The sequence below is a fragment of the Lepidochelys kempii genome, chromosome 1 (genome assembly GCF_965140285.1).
Source record: "Lepidochelys kempii isolate rLepKem1 chromosome 1, rLepKem1.hap1, whole genome shotgun sequence".
NCBI classification, from domain to species: domain Eukaryota; kingdom Metazoa; phylum Chordata; order Testudines; family Cheloniidae; genus Lepidochelys; species Lepidochelys kempii.
Window position 1 is genome coordinate 231,467,507 of NC_136380.1, and position 21,640 is coordinate 231,489,146.

Here is a 21,640-nt window from a genome sequence, read left to right on the forward strand (position 1 = left end):
TTTAGCATATCTAGCACATAAATACCTTGCAATTGTGGCTACAAAAGTGCTATGTAAATACCTGCTCACTTTCAGCTGACATAAATAAGAAGCAGGTAGCATTATCTCCTATAAATAAACTTGTTTCTGTTAGTGAGTGGCTGAAGAAGTAGGACTGGTTGGACTTGTCAGCTCTAAGGTTTTACATTGTTTTTGACTGCAGTTATGTAACTTATGAGGTGAACTGAAAAATACTATTTCATCTATCATTTTTACAAGTGAAAATATTTGTAAAAGTGAGTACTGTACACTATTGTTGTAATTGAAATCAATATTTGAAAATGTAAAAAAATCCAAAATAAGTGATTAAAACTAAGTAATTTTTTAATCATGAGTTAACTATAATTAAACAGCCCTCATCACCCAACTTTCTATTAAATGTGAGTTAATATTCATAGAAGTAGCAGGCTGAATGTGGATGTAAATTTTTTTTAAACCCTGAAGGAAAGTCAGATTTTAGCAAAGTTTTCAAAATTTAAGAAAAGAGATTTTTGTAAAGTGTTCTGTATTAGCAAACTGTAATACTTGGTTTGAAAGCTGCATGACAACCTGTAAAAGTAACTAGGCTGTTACTTGTCCAAACCGATCCAGAGAATAAGTGAAAAGTACATTTGATTTTCAAGTTTTAGTTAGTCACTTTACAAGAGAACCTGCCTCCTTAACATTTAAGAGAGGAGGAGTGAAGGCCACGACACCACTAATTGGGCATCTTTTCTATAAATATAAAACACTAAGCAAACTAATTCTTGAATGGTACATTTTGCTAATATTGCTTTAATCATTAAGCCATCTCAATTTTCAGTCATCTTTATTCATAAAATAAGTTTACTGTACAATACACATTCCCAGCCATATCTTCACTTCAAGCATCTGCATTACAAAAATAGTGGGTATGTGATGGAAAGTAGTCACTCCACACAATGTGAAATGTATTTAAAACCCTAAAATTGAGTTCATTGTGGGGATGGAGGAAGAGATATCAATACATGTAGGTGAAGACTAGGACTAGATAAATTAAAATCACATTTTGTATTTACAAAGATAAGCACGAATCAAGCATTGTTTCATAATAGAGCAACCTTAAGGAATTGCCACAGACTAACAGCTTCCTCTGTTATATAAGCTAGGAAACAACATTTTTTAAAAAAGATATCTTAAAATTTATCTTGAACATGTTGTTGGACACCAGTAATGTCTAAAGGGAAACTGTCATTTTCTTACAGCTCTCAAATGGAAATAAAATCTTTCTAAGGCTGATACAATAAGGAGGCATTGTATAACACAGTTTTTCCTAAGGTCCTAAACCAAAAGATAGGATGCTGATTTTGTAATCACTGTTAAGAAACAGAACTAGTGATCTTTTCAATAATTTTTATGAACTTATTTTGTAAAAAGCAAGATTCCTTGGAAAGTTTGGAGAACTTCATGCACAGTAGTTTGTTCTCATCATTACAATGCCTTTTATTACTTCCATAGGAGCAGTTCAGTCATTCCAATGATTAACTTGCATATTTGTCTTCACCAAGCAAGTTCATACAGATTAAGTCAAATATTAAAAGTAATTAAAAATCTTTTGCTTCCAAGGAGGGGAAAAGTTACTATGTGAATTATAGCGGGAATTAATAGCATTACTCTGCCAATCGTTCAATCATTAACTTTATAAACCCAAGTTTTTCCACAGGCTGATAATTCAGTCTTAGACATTTATACCATGCTAGGTTTTAGCCTACAAGGGTCAAGAGTTTTTTTTTAAATTTGGAAGAAAAAAATTGGTTTACATTTACACTATTTAACTAATCTGATTTATCAAATGCAGCTTGAGTAGCAGAGTTTGATAGGATTCAAATAACTTTTGCTTTGTGAAAGTTTGAGCTGCCAAAGTGTTCAGATTTGGCTAGTGCTTGTGTGTATAGTTTTTTGGTGAAGGCTTTTACTATACATATTTGAAGATTCACTTTAAGTTATGAATTTTTTTACATGCCAGACAAAAAAATATGCAAAGGAAGCCACACATCAACTGAGGGTTTTCTCCTCCTTTTCTTATTCAGAAAAACAAATTGACAAATTCAGTCAAAAAGGACAAAAGCAATGCAAGAGTTATTTCCTCAGCTTTTCACTTCACACCTACATATTGCAGCACATGTAGCCCATCTAGTTGGATTCTAGCCGTTTAATTGGGAAGTGCCAACTTTTCATTTCTGCATTTGCCTCAGGACTCAAAGAATTGGCTCCTTTTTGCTCAGTTAAGCATGCTAAAAGCACAACTCAATCTATAAACAGAGTTGCAGTTGAAGCAAACTTTAAAAACATTTTTGGGACTCATGAAAGTGAGGGATTAATAGCACTATTAGAGCCTGCCAGAGTGCCAACTTCCTCAAATGATTCTTTCAGTAAACCCTATTTCAGCTATTTTAGTTTGGGTGTCTCACAACTGCAGCTTCCCAATTCATGATGAACAAACATCCAATTACAGACTAGAAACAGACCAACCTAGTCCTCTAGTTTTGAAACAAAAGCCTGAACCCCTTTCCTTCTCTAAAGGTGACTGGCTACACCAAGAAACTGAGCAAGATGGAAGCAGCTCTTTTAATGTTACTGAAACAATTTAAAAATAGATTCAGTATCTGCAACATATTTTAATAGTATTTAGAACTGCACATACATATGAGCAGAACATATTGTGGATACTTGCAGAAAGTACCTTCTAATATTAAATATAGTTATTTACAAGTTAGTTTACTGCTGAGTGTTGATAAAGATTAACAGCATGAGGAATAACAAGACCTGTCATTTTAAATTTGCTATTTCCTAATTGTCATACCCAATGCAAGTGATCATATTTTGAACTGGGATTCTTCAGGAGGTCTGTGTTTCCAGACTTCAACCAGGAATTGGATTAGGCCCTTAGTATTACCAATTCCTGTTGTGAAATATAGTTTTGACTATGTTTAAAATTTGTTTAAAAAAAAAAAAGACAGCAACATGGATAGTACATAAGGTCTACCTGTTACTTTAACTACTCTTGGCCAAGGAGACTGATTTCAAGTGTCATGTTATTTAGGCAGGTGTCTTTTTTATGATCAGTAGCTTATACACATTTTCTATATGTGAATGTTTAGCTTGTCATTTGTTTTGAATGGATTAATACAAAATCTCCAATTCCACAACTGCAGTGAGAAGCAATTTCCTACAAGAGTTAGGTCTATGGCAATCAACTAATCTGGTACTAAAAACCTTGATATACTGTACACTGTATAAAGCATTAACCTGAAATCTGATTTAAGATACAGGATCTTTCTGGTGCCCTATTCAGTAACAAATGCTTGACAAGTGAACCCTGATACCCTAAGCTGTTAAATGTGCAACGAAGTTTGACGACTTCACAGAATCTTCAGCTCTTCCTGAGGCTCAGATCACTGCTCGTTACTAATGCTGACAGAGATGTACTCTCCGATACATCTTCTTTCTTGAGATTCAGGAATGATTCTCTAGTGATCTGAAGGATTTCCCTCAGGCCTTTGTTTTCTTGCTAGAAGATGCCAAAATAAAAAAAAAGACACTTAAAATAATTCCAGGTGGAAATCAGGACAAAAAATGAAAATAAGACCGATTTGGGGAGATTAATTGTTTGGAATGGAAGAGGAAGGAAGTTTTACATTAATCTGTGATTTAAGAGTGAGGGAGTATTTAGGAGTTCTATTTTTTTTGTACTGAACAGATATCTTCAGCATCAAGAAGAGCGCTCAAAGGAAGAGGATAGCTTAAGTTTAAACTTTTTTTTTTAAACAAAGTTAAGATTTCCCCCCTCCATGGGAAAAACACTTATTTAAAACATTTCTCTGTGGCAAAGCATTGTGTAATCACATAACCAGAAAGCTACATTGCCTACCTCAAACATTCAAAAAGCGATCCCCCAAATTTTTTTTTTTAAAATGGTTTTTAAGACAAAACACATGCATGTGGGTTGGAGGTTATTTGCCTTCTGGTTTCTGAACCTTCAGCATACATTCTTGTCACATTTTTAAAGCTTTTGTCTAAAACATGAGGGCTAAAAATTTAACTGTTTAAAAATGAAAGCTGAAACTCTCAATCATTTCCCTAGGAGCTGGAATTTTACATAACATCCTATTGCAGGACTCATGGAAAAAAATTGCAAGAGTTGGACAGAGCAAAACTGACTAATCTTATTGTCCAAATAGAGTATAATGCAAACAGGAGCATAAAAATAAATTAGATCAAGCTAATTCAATAGCATTTTACATTTTGATAATTTTGTCATGAGATGAGGTTGTTTTGGGTTGCAATAATGTGATGGGAACAACAGGATTGGAAAATTTACATAGAACAGAAGCGGAGACTGAAAACCAAGAATGCAGAGCATCCTCTACCATGCAGGACTAAAATGGCAATAAGAGTAGAGAAAAGATTGAACTTTCTTCAAAATTACTGGCTTTGCAGACTTCATGGTTAGTGCTGATGAATGTTGAAAATAGTTGTTTGAATGGTTCATATGAATCCTTAATTAAGCTGAATAGCATAGCATTCTGTAAAGGGCACAAGGAAGTGCCACTGGTAAGGCTCTCTCTATTGTTGCAGAGAATATAGCATCTAAGGAGACATATTAGAAGTCAAAGGAGACAACTGGAGCCAAGGAAAGTATTTGGACGATTGTCTCTCAGAATCCAGTGAGTGCCCAGGACTGATGTGAGAGGAACCCACCCCTTTATGCTCTGGATCCCTTGGGTGTGTTAAGCTTCTGGAGCCTCAGTGGAGTTCAGCCACTGCCCCAATCTCAGGGCATATCTCTTCTAACTGGCACCCCTTCTGAGTGTGAACCCACTATCCAGCCACCTAGCCCTTCTTAGCTCAGCACTGACTCCCCTGCACTTAAACCTACCCCTTTCCCAGAACGCCACCCAAAAGGTGTGAAGCCTCCAGTTTACAGTGCAGCAGTTGTGATGCATACACACTTACAGTTTACACTTTGTACAGTCTAACACAGCGGTGGGCAATAATTTTCGCAGGAGGGCCACTCCACTAATTTTGGTAAGTCATCATGGGCTTCACATTTCTAATATATTAATGGAGGGAGTGCAGGGTCTGGGAGGGAGTTTGGGTGCAGGAGGGAGTCCGGACTGGTGCAGAGTGTTGGGGTGCAGGGTCTGGGAGGGAGTTTGGGTGCAGGAGGGGGTTCTGACCTGGGGCCAGGGGGTACAAGGTGTGGGCTCTGGCCGGGAGGCATTTACTACAGCTGGCTCCCGGCCAGCAGCGCAGCAAGACTCAGGCAGGCTGCCTGCATGCCAAGGCCCCACGCCACTCCTGGAAGCAGCTGCGTCTGGTTGCTGCTGGCACATCTCTGTGCACTGCCTGTGCCCACAAGCACCACCCCCGCAGCTCCCATTGGTCGGTTTCCCATTGGCATGGGACCATGGTAGGCAGCCAGCCTGCCTGCGCTCCCCATTGCACCGTGGGACTTTTAACAGCCCAGACTCTGAGATCATGAGGGGGCAGAGGAGGCCAGGCAGAAATGCTAGTCAGGGCAGGCTGGACAGAATGGGTTGGATCCGGGCTGTATTTTGCCCACCCCTTGTCTAACACCTTTATGCTCTTTCATACTTAATACTGTAAAGCACAGGAGAAACTAGACCACAGGAAACAATAAAACATCTTAACCACAATATCCCTCATTTGCTCACCCTTCTGTTGGAAGTGGTTGAAGAATAATCTGTGTTCTGAAGGTGGGCAGGGTATCCCCTGCCTCATGCATACTGTCACAAGGGAAGTGAGCTCTCCCTCAGACTGCAGAAAACAGCCCCCATGCAGAGACCAGCCTCTGCTCTTTTAAAACCTTCACCATCTGTCAGGTGACACTCAAGCCAGCTTCCCTATATGAGCAAAGTCACCTCCCATCTGCTAAACCAGTTCTTCAGGGCAGGGACCAGTCTCCTCAAGAGTGACTAGATTTCCAGTGATTGGGTACTTGAGACAACTACTCTCTATTGTTGTTTTGCCACCAGCCTTTGGAATTTGCAACCCTACATGGAGGCAGACAGACCACAGAGAAAGCAAAAGGCCGCATTTTCAAAATAGAGAGTTTGCAGTCTGACACAAATATAGGCTTCATAATCTCACACAAGTCGTAAACTGAACAGGAATATTCCCAATTCATCACACCAGGATAGCAACAACTAATTTTCACAGTGGTCGAGTAGTGCAACTAGAAGAATAGGAAAAAAAAAAAAAGCAAGGAAAAGGAAGTGTATTAAAGGCTAAATCCACTGACTTAAAAGCTGAGCATGGTCCCAATGCACTCAATTAAGCCTAGACATAATATATAGATACAGTAGTATATAGCCCAGTTCTCACAAAAACCACTTATTTCAGCAACACTGCACTTCAAGTACTTGCTTCTGACACCATGACTAAAAGCGGATACAGAGAGGAGGTGGGCCAAGCAAAATAATTAAAAAATAGATATATAATAGGTGGTCAAATAAAGAGACCGCTTTAAGTTTGAGCAAACCCTTGTAATGTTTAGCAAGAGAGCATTTCAAAGCTAGAAAGTTCCTCTACTTTACGAATACATGCTATATTGTAATTTTATTTCAAAATGTGGTAACACTTGCCTCAGGGCATTTAGTGGTGAGAGTGGGAAGAGAAAACCTAGTTGCTGCCTTAGCTTCTTTGATTTAATACTTACTTCAAGCTGAAAAATACGCTCCTGCTCTTTGCAACCCTGCTGCTCGTCAATTTCAATGGCTCTTCTCATTACTGCTGCCATTTCTGTAATTTGGTCCACATGCACTTGTAGCTCCTAAACCATAAGTGAAATAAAAAGCTTTACCAATATATTCTTTCCTGCGTTAATAAAAGTGAGCATTAACTTCATTTTAACTACTGTGCCAGTTATCAGAAGTTTGATTTCTACAATAATTTAGATCTGGCAGTAAAAAAAGCCCCACAACGTTCCAACATTAACTAATATTACTGTGACACAATTGATTCAGTAAACTTTTAAAAGAAGGAAGTCATCTTAGCAAAAGGCTTCTTCTTCAGTCTCATGCCTTTGGAAGTCTGGATCAAGCATGCTACAGTATCAGCAAAACTGACCACATAATCCCTACAGCAGTAATAATAATTTCTTTGCTCTTGTTCATCCCTGACAGTCCTTGCAATATATCTACTACTTCACTCTGTTTTAAAAGTAATCCCTATTCCATCTCTTTTTGTGGGATGGTCCCGACAACTTCTAGTTTTTGCGAGATGTCCCTTACCTATGTTTGCACTTTAATCAACCTTTGTTATCTTGCCTGCCCACTAAAAGGACACATATGTTCTTTGGTCAAAATTTTCTATTTTACACCTCACCTGGAAGATTAGTCCCCCATTGTCATCTTCCCCAACCATGCTGGGGAATTAATTCTACACCAAGCCAGAGGAAAGTATGTCACCCATATCACCTCCACCATTTTCTGCACGTATTGATTCTGATATAGATGTATTCGATTTAAACTCTGCTTTGCTTAGTATATCTGATTACATCAAAATAGTACGGCTATACTAAAATCATTCAAGAGCATCTGAAAGCCAAATATTAGTTAAAGCAAGCTCAAACGATTCCCCAAAACAAAGGAATTCCTTGGATATCCAGGAGGGTTTATATTAAAATAAAGTTGAAATCAAAAGCTTTGTAACTATTTAAAAAGTTGAAATAATGTTTAGGCTTTAATAAGAAAGTTACAAAGTTAATTCCATCTTTAGCTTGCCCCATTGTGCCTACGTATTGCAGAGGCTTGAAAAAGCCCATGATCTTGCTAAATATGCCTGATCTTCAGGCCATCTGCTACAAGAGATTTGGAATTTTCTTTCTTTCTTTTGTCACCATAATATTCTTCTATTATTTACTATTTTCAAAAAGGTAAAGTAAAACTAAATAAGATCTGGAAAAAAAAAAAACCCACCCAATTTTAAAATGTACATTCTGATTTGCTGCCAACTGCCTCCTCTCCAGTCCATAATTAAGTGCTTCATGGACACATTGAGATGCACTGATGAGGAGGAGTCCTTCAGGGTTGTTAAAAGGACAATTTCAATCTCCAGTATAGACTCATTACAAGGTTACTATGGATGTAGACTTTAATTTTAAAGTATTACAAGAAAGTTAAAAGGTGTGCAGTAACCACTGTTTGAGTTGCAATAACTTTGTTGTTTGAAGTATTTGGTTGTTTTAAAAGTTACCATATGGCACTAGGCCACAGAAAGGATCACGTGCCTGCAAAAGATTTTTTTTTTTTTTTTTTAAATGGTCAAACCAGTTTTTAGGAAGTTTAAGATTAAACTGTTCATAGCAGGAAACTGCATAACAAGTTTAAGTTCAAGGCATATTTCTACACCATACTTAGACCAGTTCTGACTACTTAACACCGTACAAATATTTTTCTGGTATATATGATACTGGTATAAATATTTTCAAATTTGTTTGAAAAAAATTCAATTGCAGAAAACAATGTGGAAAACTTCAGTAGACAAGTGCCAACAGTTGCCACTTGATAGAACAGTGTTCACTGGTAAAGCAAGATTAATTCCTTGGACACCAAATTTGGAGTAATTATATTCTTAATGCCCATAAGAGATAGAAGCTTTTAGACTGCACTTCAAGATTACCTAACATTACTGACTATATAGACTAGAAAGAAGTGCAAATGATGAAATTCCAGGTATCTAGACACATTAAAGTCTCCCCACAGACATACTAAATGGGATTGAGTTGGACTAGAGAGATCGAGAGGGCCATGAAATTTCTCTCCTAAAATAATATTTTCCCCAAACAAAACACTCTTGGGATAAATCAGAAGGAGATATTTTGTTTCCTTGCTTAGGACTTAAACTGTTACTGAAACAAATGCAGCTTCTTTGAATGCTTCATCTGTACACTCTTCTAGAAGCATAAACTCACTTTATACAATACAGACCCATTTACGCGCGGATGTCAAGAGTCAAGCCGTCATGACCGCGTGTTAATGAACCGCGGGTTAAGCGGGCCATGCTGAAAAAAGTGTTTATGATTCACTTAGAAAAAAAAATGCGAGCCAGAAAGAGCAGAAAATAATGGCGTTTTTTTCCTCTCTTTCTTATGAAGTCTGTCATTCGCCGCAGATGAATGATTTAGATATTTTCCCGCATTTGGCTCCTCCATAAATCTTACAACAGTTTCTACAGCACTAAGGGCTTCTGTGGGCGAAATTCTGACCTTTTCAATGACGTCCTCGTTGTCGTCGTCATTGTCATTTAGGCCTGAGTTACTAGAATTCTCGCCATAACTTTTGCGGTCCAATGTAGCCTCGCAGCCTGTTAATATTTCTTCCTCAGACAGAAATTCTGAAGTCAGGCAATCTTCATCCATGTCCAGTCACTCGGTAATGATTTCCAGCAACGTATCCAAACTAAAATCTTTTATCATTTGAAAAAGAAGTTTACCTTTATCCTCTTGTCTGCGTGTGTGTTCGTAGGATGTCTTCTTCCAAAAATCCTTCAAAGTCTGGCCCTGAATCAGCGCCACTGCTGGAGTTTTCCGAGTCTGAGCCATCTTTGACGGACAAGGCATCACCGAGAGCCTTCATCCAGCAGTTCTCAATGGACTTTTGTTTTACTCCGTCCCAAGCTTTTTTAACTCAATACATAATTTCCTTCATGTTTAACTGTTTCAGGAATTCGGAAATGCCTGAAGACGTGCATGATACGATTGCCAAAATCAGCTCCCGTCGATAATTGTTTTTAAAATTCTGAATAATGCCCTGGTCTAAAAGTTGAATTTTTGATGTTGTGTTGAATGGTAGGTATAGCCCTCGAATTTTTCCATTGCTCGATACCAGTGATTTCGCTGGAGGATGGGTTGGACAACTGTAAAGTAGCAAAAGTGCTTTGGCTTCGAGTTTCTTCGACAGCAGATGCCTACGAACAGCTGGAACAAAGCTGTTGTGGAACCAGTCGTCGAAAATGTGTCTCGCCATCCAAGCATTTTTGTTGTTAGCATGTTTTACTGGCAGTTTGGCTCTATTGAGGTGATTAAACCAGCAAGGGTTATGAAAGCAGCCAATAAGAAGAGAGGCAAGCTTATGGCTGCCAGTCTTATTACTACAAAAAAGAGTCACACGATCTTTTTAAATCCAGCTGTTTTCTGTGTCTTGTAATAAAAGGCTAACATCTTATCAGGTAGCAGTTTTGCAAATAAAGCTGTTTCATCACAATTATAAAGTTGTTCTTCGTGGTAGTCTTAAAATCTATTTTACAAGATGAACTTGGCAGGAAATGCGTTCGCTGCCGATTCATCAGCTGATCGGCTTTCTCCAGAAATAAGATACCTGCGCTATGCCATGATGCTTTTTAAAACGACTTATACATTTCTACACCATATTTAGAATGGCTTGGAATGATTCATCCCCCGTTAAATTTCCAAATTTTGTAGCTTGGGCTTGAAGAACTGGCCCACTTAGCAGCATTCCTTTCAGCCTTTCCTGAGCAAACCACGTGCACATGGCTTTGTCTATTGTGGGTTTTGCTGAATAGCATACATGTTTTCGCTTAAGCCCCGCAGCAGAATCAGTATTTTGTACAAAGCCATTCAGTTTAGATTAGGTTTTTTGCCATCCTCAGAGAGAGTACATTCTGCAATCCCAATATCTTTTGAAACTTTGGCTTGGGTTTCTCCGCTATTTACTCCATCTATTGCAGCTAGCTTTTCTTCGACAGTGTAGGAATGCTGATGCTTGCCCTCTGCCATTATATCAGGCCTACGGTTAAAATTTTCTAATGTAGTATATAAATTACTATATATCATCTCTCTCTCTAGCATGACAATGACTAAGCGTGCATGATACGTCTATACCAATATCAGTAAAGACGTACAACATGTTTCCGCTCCGCACTTCCTGTTGATTTCTATGTCAGTGAGCTAGTGAGCAAATCTGTAGTGCTACATAGCAAGTTCCTGTACCACATGTTAACGAGTCTCGTGTGTTAAATAGGTAGCACTGGGAGGCATGGCGCTACTGCGCTTTAAGCGGATTTGCGTGTAAACGGGTCTGTACTGTAGTACCTACATTTTTTTTTAAACTCCTATTGTATCTATCAGTGTATGTTCTATTTGAAGTTCTCTCCTCTATAGAGGGAGTTTTTCCTATTTTTAACCCAAAAGGTTAACAGGAAGCTCCAAGTCGAAGTGAACTGAGGGATATCCCACTGTTTTATTCTCAGCGTTTATCTGTGAAAGTTACTTCTGGTACCTAACAATGCTTATTATTCTCTTACCTGTATGTAAAAATCTATTTCAATAGCCCTTCTAATGAAATCATTCACTGTAACAATTGCAGTACTTTTCATTAACTGTTTATTGTGCCATGTTACAAAAGGTACAATTTAAATACGTGTGTTAATTACTTAAAAAAGATGAATTGAACACTGTCACCTTCTGGCAAAGCCTATTAAAAAAGTGAAGAACCAAAATAATATGGGTCAGCCTTAAGTAGGAGCTGAATACCCTCACACACACACGCCACTGATGACAGGTTAGAAACACACTGGTTTTTAGTAACCCTTTACTCTCCTAGTTTTCCAGGATCATCACAAGCAGCTCACCCAGTATGGACAACTTCCAGATCCACTCAGACATCCTACAATGCACTGGTTACTCCATAGCATCTCTGATTAGTGCTGAAACAGGAAGCCTGCCTGAAGGGGTGGGAGAAGAGAAGAAATATAAGCCTGGTTATTCAATATTCAGAAGGTTCTCCCAAGAGTTTTTTCAAAACTAGTTTAATACCTTCAGAAAAGGGGTTGAATATTGAATAAAACAAGGCTTACCTTATTGACCCAGCACTGATCACAGAAGCCATTAAAGTCACAAGTGCATGCTGGAACACTGAGCTGATCTAAATTATTACTGGAGACTATGATAGCCGAAAGTCCAATATGGCATAGCTCCCCGCCCCCCCGGCCCTGGTCTACAAGAGGAAAAAGAGAATTATGGAAACGTAGTAATGAAATGCTCTTAGATAAATACCTAAACACACATCACAAGCATCTAGTAAGACTGATCTGTTTGTCTGAACAAGCTTCCTGTCCATGTTTAAGTAGGCTATCCTATAAAACTTGGGAATTGCTAATGCACTTTCTAATATAAAATGACATTTGCTCAATTATCTTATTATATTGACATGACTAAGTTAGAATTTTTTTTAAAGACTTATTACCTTGGAATGTTGCTCTTTTAACTTTGTTATTATACCTGGATCGTCCTTTTTGCTGGCCATGAGCAGCCTAAACATCTGCTCTCTGTATTTGCTCATTATGAGTTCCAAAGCAGACTGATGTTCTTCAAGAGATGTACGTAGTTCTACCAAAACAATGTAAAAACTGCTTCAAGACATGCATGCAAAAATACTTCATTTGAGAAAACTCATCTAAGCACCAAACAAAGTTTGCATAGCGCTTGCGCTGAGAAGTTCTCCCACAGACAGAACCAGGGGACCTATGAAGTCCCTTTATCCTACTTAAGATAAAAGGGCTGGAGCAAAGTGGCCAGAGAAAAGGGTGAGGATCTCGCTCCTAGTGCTCCACTTAAAACACCCAATGCAAAGTCCATCTGAAAGTTAGGCTACTGTTTTGATCTGTAACTTTGCAGAGTTTGTCTGACTTTAAACATGAGCAAAGCTTGTTTTGTTTTGAGAAACAATATTTTGTGATTCTTCAGTATATAGAACCAGCAGTTAATTTCCCCAAAGCTTAGCTTTTCTGCATTAAAGGCTCAAAGCAATTAACCATTACAAAATTAATAAAGGGAGTGGAATTGTACTTAGCAAGCAGGACTGATCTTTGCGTTTCTAGTGCCCTATGGAAACTTCCTATGTGAGACAAGAAAATGGTGAATATGAATCTGTAAGTGCCCCCTTGTTTAGAGTACCCCAAAACCATCAAGAGTCAGAAGATATTTCATTAGACTAATTTTTTAAAAAGAAGTAGAAGCCTCCCCTGTACATAAATAAGTTATTTTCTTGGCAACAGTAAGATAGATATATTCTGTATAGTAGCAGTGCACAATAGTCAAGTCACAGGATAAATAAGAGCCATAAGACCTATAGAAAACTGCCAGCAAAACTACATTTCAAAAATCTCAAAAGGAAAAATAGGTTTCAGGAAAAAGGAAAAATAGTATTTCTTTTTTTCACCATTGTAATAAAGATGCCAAATCTCCAAATGTCTACACAACCAGTGCACATGACTGATTATACTAAAAACAGTAGTCCTCAAACTGTGGGTCGGGACCCCAAAGTGGGTCACAACCCCATTTTCATGGGGTCACCAGGGCTGGCTTAGGCTTGCTGGGGCCAGGGGCTGAAGCCCAAGCCCACCGCCTGGCTAGGGCTAGGGCCGAAGCCTGAGGGCTTTAGTCTGGATGGTGGGGCTCAGGTTACAGGCCCCCTGTGTGGGGCTAAATCCCTTGGGCTTCAGCTTTTGTCCTCCTGCCTGGAGCAGTGGGGCTCAGGCTTCAGTCCCCCCTCCTGGGGTTGTGTAGTAATTTTTGTTGTCAGAAGGGGGTCATGGTGCAATGAAGTTTGAGAATCCCTATACTACAAGAATTTAAAATTAGAAGAGAACATTCTTAGGGTATGATCCTACATTCATTGAAGTCAACGACAAAACTCCCACTGATTTCAATGGAGCAGGATCAGATTCTTAAAGAACAAAATATTAAGCCTCACCTTTATTTTCCTGTTGCAGTTCTCTGATCTGCCTGTTTTCCTGCTGGATACCCATTACTAATGTAGATCGAGGCCGATGTCTTGCTACCTCATTAAGCTCTTGAATTTCTTCTTGGTACTAGTAGAATTAAACAGATTTAAAAAAAAAAAAAATACTTGTGTAAATGAAGGCAAGGAGGTGCATTAGTACTGACTGACTAGTTTCAAAGTTCGAATCTGACCAATACTAAATAGCCCTTTTGGTACATTGCTTATTATTAATTAGCTATCATTTAAAGACCATTAACAAGAGCTAATTTTTAACAAATATTCTTATGTCTGAACATTCTGCTGAACATTATAATTCCCCTGAGAAGCAACATTTACTTCAAAACTTTAAATGTGTTACCTTTATTTATTAACAGGTTTCAGAGTAGCAGCCACGTTAGTCTGTATTTGCAAAAAGAAAAGGAGTACTTGTGGTACCTTAAAGACTAACAAATTTAATGGAGTGTAAGCTTTCGTGATGAAGTGAGCTATAGCTCATGAAAGCTTATGCTCCATTAAATTTGTTAGTCTCTAAGGTGCCACAAGTACTCCTTTTCTTTATTTATTAGTTTTTCTACTTTACTGAGATTGTTAACATGACAGGATGGGTTTCCCAAACATGGACACAACAGAGCCTTTATCACCACTGACCCACCCACACTTAGCAAAACAGTAATATCCATTGGTTAGGTTAACAGCAGAAAGGAAATTGTTACCCACTCAAAATAAGCTGAACAGGCTACTTTGCCACAGAAGAAAATATAAGATGAGATAAGAATACTCATGTAAGAGAAAACAAGAGATTGTTCTTATGTAAGTCTCTATAAATTTTTTTTAAAAATTAGCGGAGATGTGCAAAATTAAGCAAAAATATTAAGCTACTTTTAAATACTTTGTAGAAGAGCAGCACACAGACACTGAAAGTTCCATAATAAATCATAAAACCCAATCCTACAGACACATGACCATGCTTAATTTTAAGCATGTACATGTTTGTAGGATGGGGTCATAGTAACTGACGAATAATTTGTTTGTAGAATCATAATTACTAGAGACAAGAGACCTATTGGATCACAGAGTTCATCCCAATCCCCATGAGATCACCAGAAGAGGTATTGAATATTAAACAGATTATGCACTATACTGTAGGAGTCGAAAATATTTAAACCAGTTTTAAATACTGATGTTTCAAGTGTTTTCAAAGTGTTTTTTTGAGTAAGCAAAATGGGAAAACAAACCTGCTTCATCGCTTCCACCCGCTTGTTGAGAGCTGTAGTCTGTTCAATAAGAGCTTCTGCTGCGTTGTCATGCTCTCTTAGTCGCTCTACTAGTGCTTTAGCATCAGCTAGGGCTTTCTCAATCGTGCAACTCATTTCTAAAAAAATAGAAGTCATTATTGCCAAGACAAAGATTGTTTATCATACAGCTGTATCACCACCATGTCATACCTCAAAACACATCAAATGTTGTTTTCATTAACTTAGAAGCAGTCAGATACATTCTTTCCCTCATCCCCAAATAAGGAGAAACATCCTCACATTGCAGGAACTATTTTCTCCTGGGGAACAAGGAAACTCTACATCTCTCATGGAACCCTGCGGCCCCCATTTCCTTCATCCACCTTTAATCCCCCAAATTCAAGGCCATGCACCACAGCCAAGAGCTGAAAGGAAATTTTTGCAATTACAAAAAGTTATGTCATATTAACTGAAATTCAAGACACCTATTAAAGGCCATCAAAAATACAGGGATAGCACTTTTCCCCTTTAGCTGTAGTAATCTGGTTGAAGTGTAAATAATTTCCCGACAATCTTAATAATGGAACACTATGTTCAAAGGGCATCCAGAGAGTTCTCTTTTTGAGACCTACATTTATCCCATAAGATTCAGTAAGACAGGGCAGAGATGGAACCATAGGTTGTGCGCTATTCTGAAAGTGGAATAGCTGGAATTTAATATGGAACAAGAAGGGGAACTAGTACAAATGTGTTCAGAGCATAAGGGGAAAGGTGATGCTGGCACCTTCATTTTGGATTATTGTTCTGGCTCGTTCCTCCAGAAGGTATTACAGCAATCAATGAGACATGAGGGCCAACTTCTTGCAAAGAAGGATAGCAGGAAGGATGAAATTCTGGAGGAGCTGAAAAGACAGTGGTGTGACTTGCACATAGCCTTTTTGAAAGGTGCATAGGAAAAAGAGGAAAATCAAAAGTTATTTGTAAATTTGGTTACTGAAGAGATGGTGGTCTTGAAGCAAAAAAAAAAAAAAGTTGTGTCACTCTCCTCCTTTCAATATATTTTGTGGTCCCAGTGATGTATTTGAGAGGGGGGAAATCTAGAACTGATCCTGAAAGGCTAGGAATAAAGATAAATTTTTATGAATCATGAGAGTTGAGGTGACCACTAACCTGACAAGATGAAATCACCCAGGGAAAATTTAGAGACACAGAATAGATGATTTTTATCTATGTCTAAAAATGACTCCAGTACCACTGCATGGAGTATACTTTCCTCACATCAAAATATGGACTTTTTAACAGTACTGAGTAACACAGCAATTTAGGACACAAAATGAACACACGGAACTCAATTAAAACTTCACAATCTATCATTACAGCCACTGTGACCAGGCCCACACTATGGCTAAGGTAACAAAACTATATATTCAAATTTGAAAAACGGCCTTATGAGATTTTATACCCTTAGTCTTGGTACTCAGATTATATTTGGTTTTTTATTTGGAGATTTTGATGCAAAGTCTCTTCAGTCATTTTTGAGTTCAGAGTATAGAGGAAAACCCACACATTTTTTCCATAAAAAAAAAAAAACACCACCACAAAACCTGCTCATGCTTTTGAGCAGTAAACAGAGCTACAGTAAAAAAGACAGGTTTCAGAGTAACAGCCGTGTTAGTCTGTATTCGCAAAAACAAAAGGAGTACTTGTGGCACCTTAGAGACTAACCAATTTATTTGAGCATAAGCTTTCGTGAGCTACAGCTCACTTCATCGGATGCATACTGTGGAAACTGCAGAAGACATTATATACACAAAAAGAAAAGGAGTACTTGTGGCACCTTAGAGACTAACCAATTTATTTGAGCATAAGCTTTCGTGAGCCACAGCTCACTTCATCAGATGCATATCATGGAAACTGCAGCAGACTTTATATATACACAGAGAATATGAACCAATACCTCCTCCCACCCCACTGTCCAGCTGGTAACAGCTTATCTAAAGTGATCATCAGATGGGCCATTTCCAGCACAAATCCAGGTTTTCTCACCCTCCACCCCCCCACACAAATTCACTCTCCTGCTGGTGATAGCCCATCCAAAGTGACAACTCTTTACACAATGTGCATGACAATCAAGTTGGGCTATTTCCTGCACAAATCCAGGTTTTCTCACATCCCCCCCACCCCCATACACACACAAACTCACTCTCCTGCTGGTAACAGCTCATCCAAACTGACCACTCTTCAAGTTTAAATCCAAGTTAAACCAGAACATCTGGGGGGGGGGGGTAGGAAAAAACAAGAGGAAACAGGCTACCTTGCATAATGACTTAGCCACTCCAAGTCTCTATTTAAGCCTAAATTAATAGTATCCAATTTGCAAATGAATTCCAATTCAGCAGTTTCTCGCTGGAGTCTGGATTTGAAGTTTTTTTATTTTAAGATAGCGACCTTCATGTCTGTGATTGCGTGACCAGAGAGATTGAAGTGTTCTCCGACTGGTTTATGAATGTTATAATTCTTGACATCTGATTTGTGTCCATTTATTCTTTTACGTAGAGACTGTCCAGTTTGACCAATGTACATGGCAGAGGGGCATTGCTGGCACATGATGGCATATATCACATTGGTGGATGTGCAGGTGAATGAGCCTCTGATAGTGTGGCTGATGTTATTAGGCCCTGTGATGGTGTCCCCTGAATAGATATGTGGGCACAATTGGCAACAGGCTTTGTTGCAAGGATAAGTTCCTGGGTTAGTGGTTCTGTTGTGTGGTATGTGGTTGTTGGTGAGTATTTGCTTCAGGTTGGGGGGCTGTCTGTAGGCAAGGACTGGCCTGTCTCCCAAGATTTGTGAGAGTGTTGGGTCATCCTTTAGGATAGGTTGTAGATCCTTAATAATGCGTTGGAGGGGTTTTAGTTGGGGGCTGAAGGTGACGGCTAGTGGCGTTCTGTTATTTTCTTTGTTAGGCCTGTCCTGTAGCAGGTAACTACTGGGAACTCTTCTGGCTCTATCAATCTGTTTCTTTACTTCTGCAGGTGGGTATTGTAGTTGTAAGAAAGCTTGACAGAGATCTTGTAGGTGTTTGTCTCTGTCTGAGGGGTTGGAGCAAATGCGGTTGTATCGCAGAGCTTGGCTGTAGACGATGGATCGTGTGGTGTGGTCAGGGTGAAAGCTGGAGGCATGCAGGTAGGAATAGCGGTCAGTAGGTTTCCGGTATAGGGTGGTGTTTATGTGACCATTGTTTATTAGCACTGTAGTGTCCAGGAAGTGGATCTCTTGTGTGGACTGGACCAGGCTGAGGTTGGTGGTGGGATGGAAATTGTTGAAATCATGGTGGAATTCCTCAAGGGCTTCTTTTCCATGGGTCCAGATGATGAAGATGTCATCAATATAGCGCAAGTAGAGTAGGGGCTTTAGGGGACGAGAGCTGAGGAAGCGTTGTTCTAAATCAGCCATAAAAATGTTGGCATACTGTGGGGCCATGCGGGTACCCATAGCAGTGCCGCAGAACCATGTCAAGGTTCCTCCCCCACTCTGAACTCTAGGGTATAGATGTGGGGACCTGCATGAAAAACCTCCTAAGCTTATCTTTACCAGCTTAGGTCAAAACTTCCCCAAGGTACAAAATATTACACCCGTTATCCTTGGACTGGCCGCTACCACCACCAAACTAATACTGGTTACTGGGGAAGAGCTGTTTGGACGCGTCCTTCCCCCCAAAATACTTCCCAAAACCTTGCACCCCACTTCCTGGACAAGGTTTGGTAAAAAGCCTCACCAATTTGCCTAGGTGACTACAGACCCAGACCCTTGGATCTTAAGAACAATGAACAATCCTCCCAACACTTGCATCCCCCCTTTATATATCACATCCACCAATGTGATATATGCCATCATGTGCCAGCAATGCCCCTCTGCCATGTACATTGGTCAAACTGGACAGTCTCTACGTAAAAGAATAAATGGACACAAATCAGATGTCAAGAATTATAACATTCATAAACCAGTCGGAGAACACTTCAATCTCTCTGGTCACGCGATCACAGACATGAAGGTCGCTATCTTAAAACAAAAAAACATCAAATCCAGACTCCAGCGAGAAACTGCTGAATTGGAATTCATTTGCAAATTGGATACTATTAATTTAGGCTTAAATAGAGACTTGGAGTGGCTAAGTCATTATGCAAGGTAGCCTGTTTCCTCTTGTTTTTTCCTACCCCCCCCCCCCCCAGATGTTCTGGTTTAACTTGGATTTTAACTTGAAGAGTGGTCAGTTTGGATGAGCTATTACCAGCAGGAGAGTGAGTTTGTGTGTGTATGGGGGTGGGGGGGATGTGACAACCTGGATTTGTGCAGGAAATAGCGCAGCTTGATTGTCATGCACATTGTGTAAAGAGTTGTCACTTTGGATGGGCTATCACCAGCAGGAGAGTGAATTTGTGGGGGGGGGGGGGTGGAGGGTGAGAAAACCTGGATTTGTGCTGGAAATCACTTTAGATAAGCTATTACCAGCAGGACAGTGGGGTGGGAATAGGTATTGTTTCATATTCTCTGTGTATATATAAAGCCTGCTGCAGTTTCCACGATATGCATCTGAGGAAGTGAGCTGTAGCTCACGAAAGCTTATGCTCTAATAAATTGGTTAGTCTCTAAGGTGCCACAAGTCCTCCTTTTCTTTTTGCGAATACAGACTAACACGGCTGTTACTCTGAAACCTCCCAGTTCTGATGTTAGTGTCTTTGAGTGGGAAAAAGAAAAGGAGTACTTGTGGCACCTTAGAGACTAACCAATTTATTAGAGCATAAGCTTTCGTGAGCTACAGCTCACTTCCTCAGAATTGAGTGGGAGATTACTATTATTTACCAGTAGCTGAAAGCCTGTGCTGTAACATGGGAGCAATTTGTAATGCCATGTGTGTAAAACAGCCCAAGATAGTAAAAATTGGACAGTAACAGACTGACAATCCCAGTGAATACTGAACCAGGTTGAGATTCCAAACACAGTGAACTTTGAACATACTTGTAGCTGCTTCTGTTACTTCACACTGACTGTACATTCATTTTAGTTTTCAGAGCGACACACTGAATGACATTCTTGGAACCATGAGCCAGGAACCCACTATACTGGGCACTTGTACAATCATAAAAAAGGATAATCCCTACACCACAGAGTTTATGAGACTTTCTACTCAGCAGTTTGGACTGTGCTTTGGAAACACCATTTTTAACTTGAGCAGAGATGTGAACAGTCTATCTGCAGATCTTGGAATACATCACTGCATTAATCTATATATCTGGAAGGTTTTCTTGCAACCACTAGGGCTATAAACTTAACACTTACAATCTTAGATTCTGTAACAACTGCAGCTCCCGCTTCCCCCCGCCCCGCCAAGGAAATGCATCTAAATGGCAAATGGATTCAAGCCAGGCCCTTTCACTGATTTCAGAAATGTCAGGGCTAGCACAGAGCAAGAGCAACAGCTCTAACAGCACAGCAATACAGCCACCTACATACTCACTTCCTGTCGTTAACTAATTGCTTTGAATCTTATCAAACTCAGTTGCCTTAAAAACATACTAACCCCCCCCACACACACACATACATACACACACAACCTTCCTGTATCTTTCTGCCTTTCTCCATCTCTGCTAAAACCTCTCAGCCCGGTTTATGCTCTTTAATTTGTCCCCCTTTTGACGACTAGTCTTCTACCACGGAACAGTTTTGCCACACAGAGCTTGGGCAAAGGTTCACAGGCACGCCTGGGAGAGCACCGCACGCAACCTCTCACGTAAAACACAGAGCGAGCAGCATCCCCCCCCCCCCCGCCCGGGGCATTTATCACACGAATCCCTCCGCGTTTGACGGCGAAATAGTCAAGCGATGCCGCTGCGTGAGCGCCCGCGTCCGGGGCCGCTGCCGTAGGAGAGCTGGGGTCTCGGGCTGCTCAGCCAAGGCGGAGCGCGCGGGGGCGCGGGGGGGGGGAGGGGAGGCGAGGGTGCTTGGCGAGCACGGCTCCAGCTGCCCCACAGGCGCGTGCCTGACAGGGCTGTTTTGGTGCCGCAGCGTCGCGCGCCGGGAGGGACAGGAAGGAGGGCGGCAGCGCCCGATCCTGTTACCTCACGACAGCGTCACGTATCGCGATACCAGGGGCGGTGGTGGGTGGATGAGGCCCTCTGTGGCTAACGTTCACCGGGCACGGCCACAGGCGCCCGAACGTCACAATCGCCCCCACCCCTCCCATTCCCACGGCCAGCGCCAGCCCCGCTCCCTGTAACCCTCCTCCGGCGTCCGGGGGGGGGGGAGGGGGTCCCCAACTCACTCATATCCGGTGGCGCCGGCAGAGCGCGGAGGCCGCCGCTTCAAACAGCGGCGAGTGCGGGGGAAGGCGCCAGGCCGAGGAGAGCCCCCATGAGGAGGGAGCGCGACGCTCCACAACCACAGCTACCCGCCAGAAAGAAGAGGCTGGAGGGAACAGAAACCAGATATCGCGAGACTTCCAGCCCTATCCACCTGCTCGGCTTGTGGTAAAGAGCCACAAGCAAATATCGCGAGAGTGTCAGTTTCTCTTGCGAGCCC

General features: G+C 40.4%; 1 protein-coding gene across 5 annotated transcripts; it reads right to left on the reverse strand.

The window, feature by feature from the left end:
• Positions 1-830: 830 nt before the first annotated feature.
• On the reverse strand, positions 831-21,587 carry FGFR1OP2 (FGFR1 oncogene partner 2). 5 transcript variants are annotated; one of them, XM_073317551.2, is made up of 7 exons: positions 21,384-21,587; positions 15,846-15,963; positions 15,062-15,198; positions 13,797-13,914; positions 12,288-12,430; positions 6,740-6,853; positions 3,599-6,256 (listed from the first exon to the last, which is right to left on the reverse strand). In XM_073317551.2, exons 3-7 carry the CDS (start codon positions 15,194-15,196, stop codon positions 6,029-6,031), a joined length of 738 nt encoding a protein of 245 aa, XP_073173652.1. In that variant the 5' UTR covers positions 15,197-15,198; positions 15,846-15,963; positions 21,384-21,587; the 3' UTR covers positions 3,599-6,028. The 5 variants fall into 5 exon arrangements, with proteins under 5 accessions (XP_073173678.1, XP_073173669.1, XP_073173652.1 ...); XM_073317559.2 differs by having other exon boundaries at positions 15,846-15,995; XM_073317577.2 differs by lacking the exons at positions 3,599-6,256; positions 15,846-15,963 and adding an exon at positions 831-3,568 and having other exon boundaries at positions 21,384-21,578.
• Positions 21,588-21,640: the final 53 nt, after the last annotated feature.